This window comes from Nicotiana tabacum, chromosome 2 (assembly GCF_000715075.1).
Source record: "Nicotiana tabacum cultivar K326 chromosome 2, ASM71507v2, whole genome shotgun sequence".
Taxonomy (NCBI): Eukaryota; Viridiplantae; Streptophyta; class Magnoliopsida; order Solanales; family Solanaceae; genus Nicotiana; species Nicotiana tabacum.
Window position 1 is genome coordinate 78,931,984 of NC_134081.1, and position 1,745 is coordinate 78,933,728.

The 1,745-nt window shown below is 39.0% G+C and overlaps 1 protein-coding gene across 1 annotated transcript; it reads left to right on the forward strand.

The window, feature by feature from the left end:
• Positions 1 to 546, forward strand: LOC142166958 (uncharacterized). Its single transcript, XM_075226954.1, has one exon. The coding sequence runs from the start codon at positions 1 to 3 to the stop codon at positions 544 to 546; it is 546 nt and encodes a 181-aa protein (XP_075083055.1).
• Positions 547 to 1,745: the final 1,199 nt, after the last annotated feature.

Genomic DNA, 1,745 nt, shown 5'->3' on the forward strand with positions numbered 1-1,745 from the left:
ATGAACACAGTGTCTCCAAACCTTCTCAGTTACATTGTTTATACTTCAAATGCACATCTGGTTTGGGAGGACCTTAGGGAACAGATTGACAAGGTAAATAGAATGAGGATTTTTCAGTTGCATAGGGAAATAGAAACAATTTTACAAGGAACAGATTCTGTGTCAATGTATTTCACAAGATTGAAGGAGCTTTGGGCAGAATATGATGCAATGGTACCTTCTCCAAATTTGAAGGATTATGTGGATCACATTCAGCAACAAAGACTACTTCAATTTCTGAGTGGATTAAATGATACATATTCGCAGGCAAGGAGGCAAATCCTAATGAAGTTAGTAGAATCCACACTCAATCAAGCTTATGCTATGATAGTTGAAGATGAGACTCACAAGGCAACTAACACAGGATTGAATCCAGTTGTTGATGGAAATGACATTACTGCCTTATGGAGTGCAAAAGCACATCAACAGAAGCCTAAAAGGAATTACAACATTCAGTGTGAAATTTCAAACTTAAAGGCCATAGCAAGGAAAATTACTATCAGATAGTGGGATATCCACCATACTTCAAAGGAAGAAGGAGGTCTGGACCACAAGGTGCTACATATGGAACTAATTCCCCGGGAGCACATACTGCCACATATGCCATAGGTGGTGCCCATACTGGACCATAGGGTGCCTCAAGTCACAGTTTTGGCAACTATAATACAAGACAAGCAGGGGTCAATACAACCTTTGGAGGTGGAAATGCAGGAACCTCAAATGTGATGAATAACATCAGCAATAATGTACAAGATCAGGGATACATAACTGGAGTGACAGTGACCTTCACACCAAAGCAATATAGCTAGATTCTGAAGCTTATCAACAAGGAGAACATGCCTGAACCTACAGCCAATATGGCAGGTATTATCTGTGCTTTTATGCCAAGTAAGCTTGAGCATAGTTGGATTGTTGAAACAGGAGAAACAAATCACATGGTGTCCACCCCTGAGATGTTGTCCACTATCACTAACACTACTAGTTTTGGAAATGGAAGTGTACATTTGCCATATGGAAATAGGTTGCCAATAACACATGTTGGTACATGCATTCTAGCTCAAGGAGAAATTAGTAATGTACTATGTATTCCTGATTATAAATATGTAATGACCCGACCGGTCATTTTGAGTATTACAATCCCGTTTCTCCATTTACTTCTTAAATTATACTTTACAGTTATTGTGTGAATTGCCGGGGTACTTGGTTCAGGTCCGGTGAGGTTTTGGAATGAAATGGAACACTTAGTTCCAAGGATTAAAGCTTAAGTTAAAATAGTGATCGGATGCCGACTTATGTGTAAACGACCCCGGAATGGAGTTTTGATGATTCCAATAGCTCCGTATGGTGATTTTGGACTTAGGAGCATGTCCGAAAAATTATTTAGAGGTCCATAGTGGAATTAGGCTTGAAATGCCGAAAGATGAACTTTTGGGAAGTTTGACCGGGGGGTTGACTTTTTGATATTGGGATCAGAATCCGATTCTGGAAATTGGAATAGGTCCGTAATGTGAAATGTGAGTTGTGTTCAAAATTTGAAGTCATTCCGGATTGATTTGGTGTGTTTCGGCACAAGATATAGAATTTAAAATTTCAAAGTTCAATGATTACGAATTTAGGTGTGATTCTTCATTTTGATGTTGGTTGATATGATTTGAGGCCTCGAGTAGGTCCGTGTTATATTATGAAACTTTTTGGTATGTTCGGAC

Excerpts from the sequence above, each read along its gene's own strand:
- LOC142166958 (XM_075226954.1), top strand. The coding sequence starts at position 1 with ATGAACACAGTGTCTCCAAACCTTCTCAGTTACATTGTTTATACTTCA.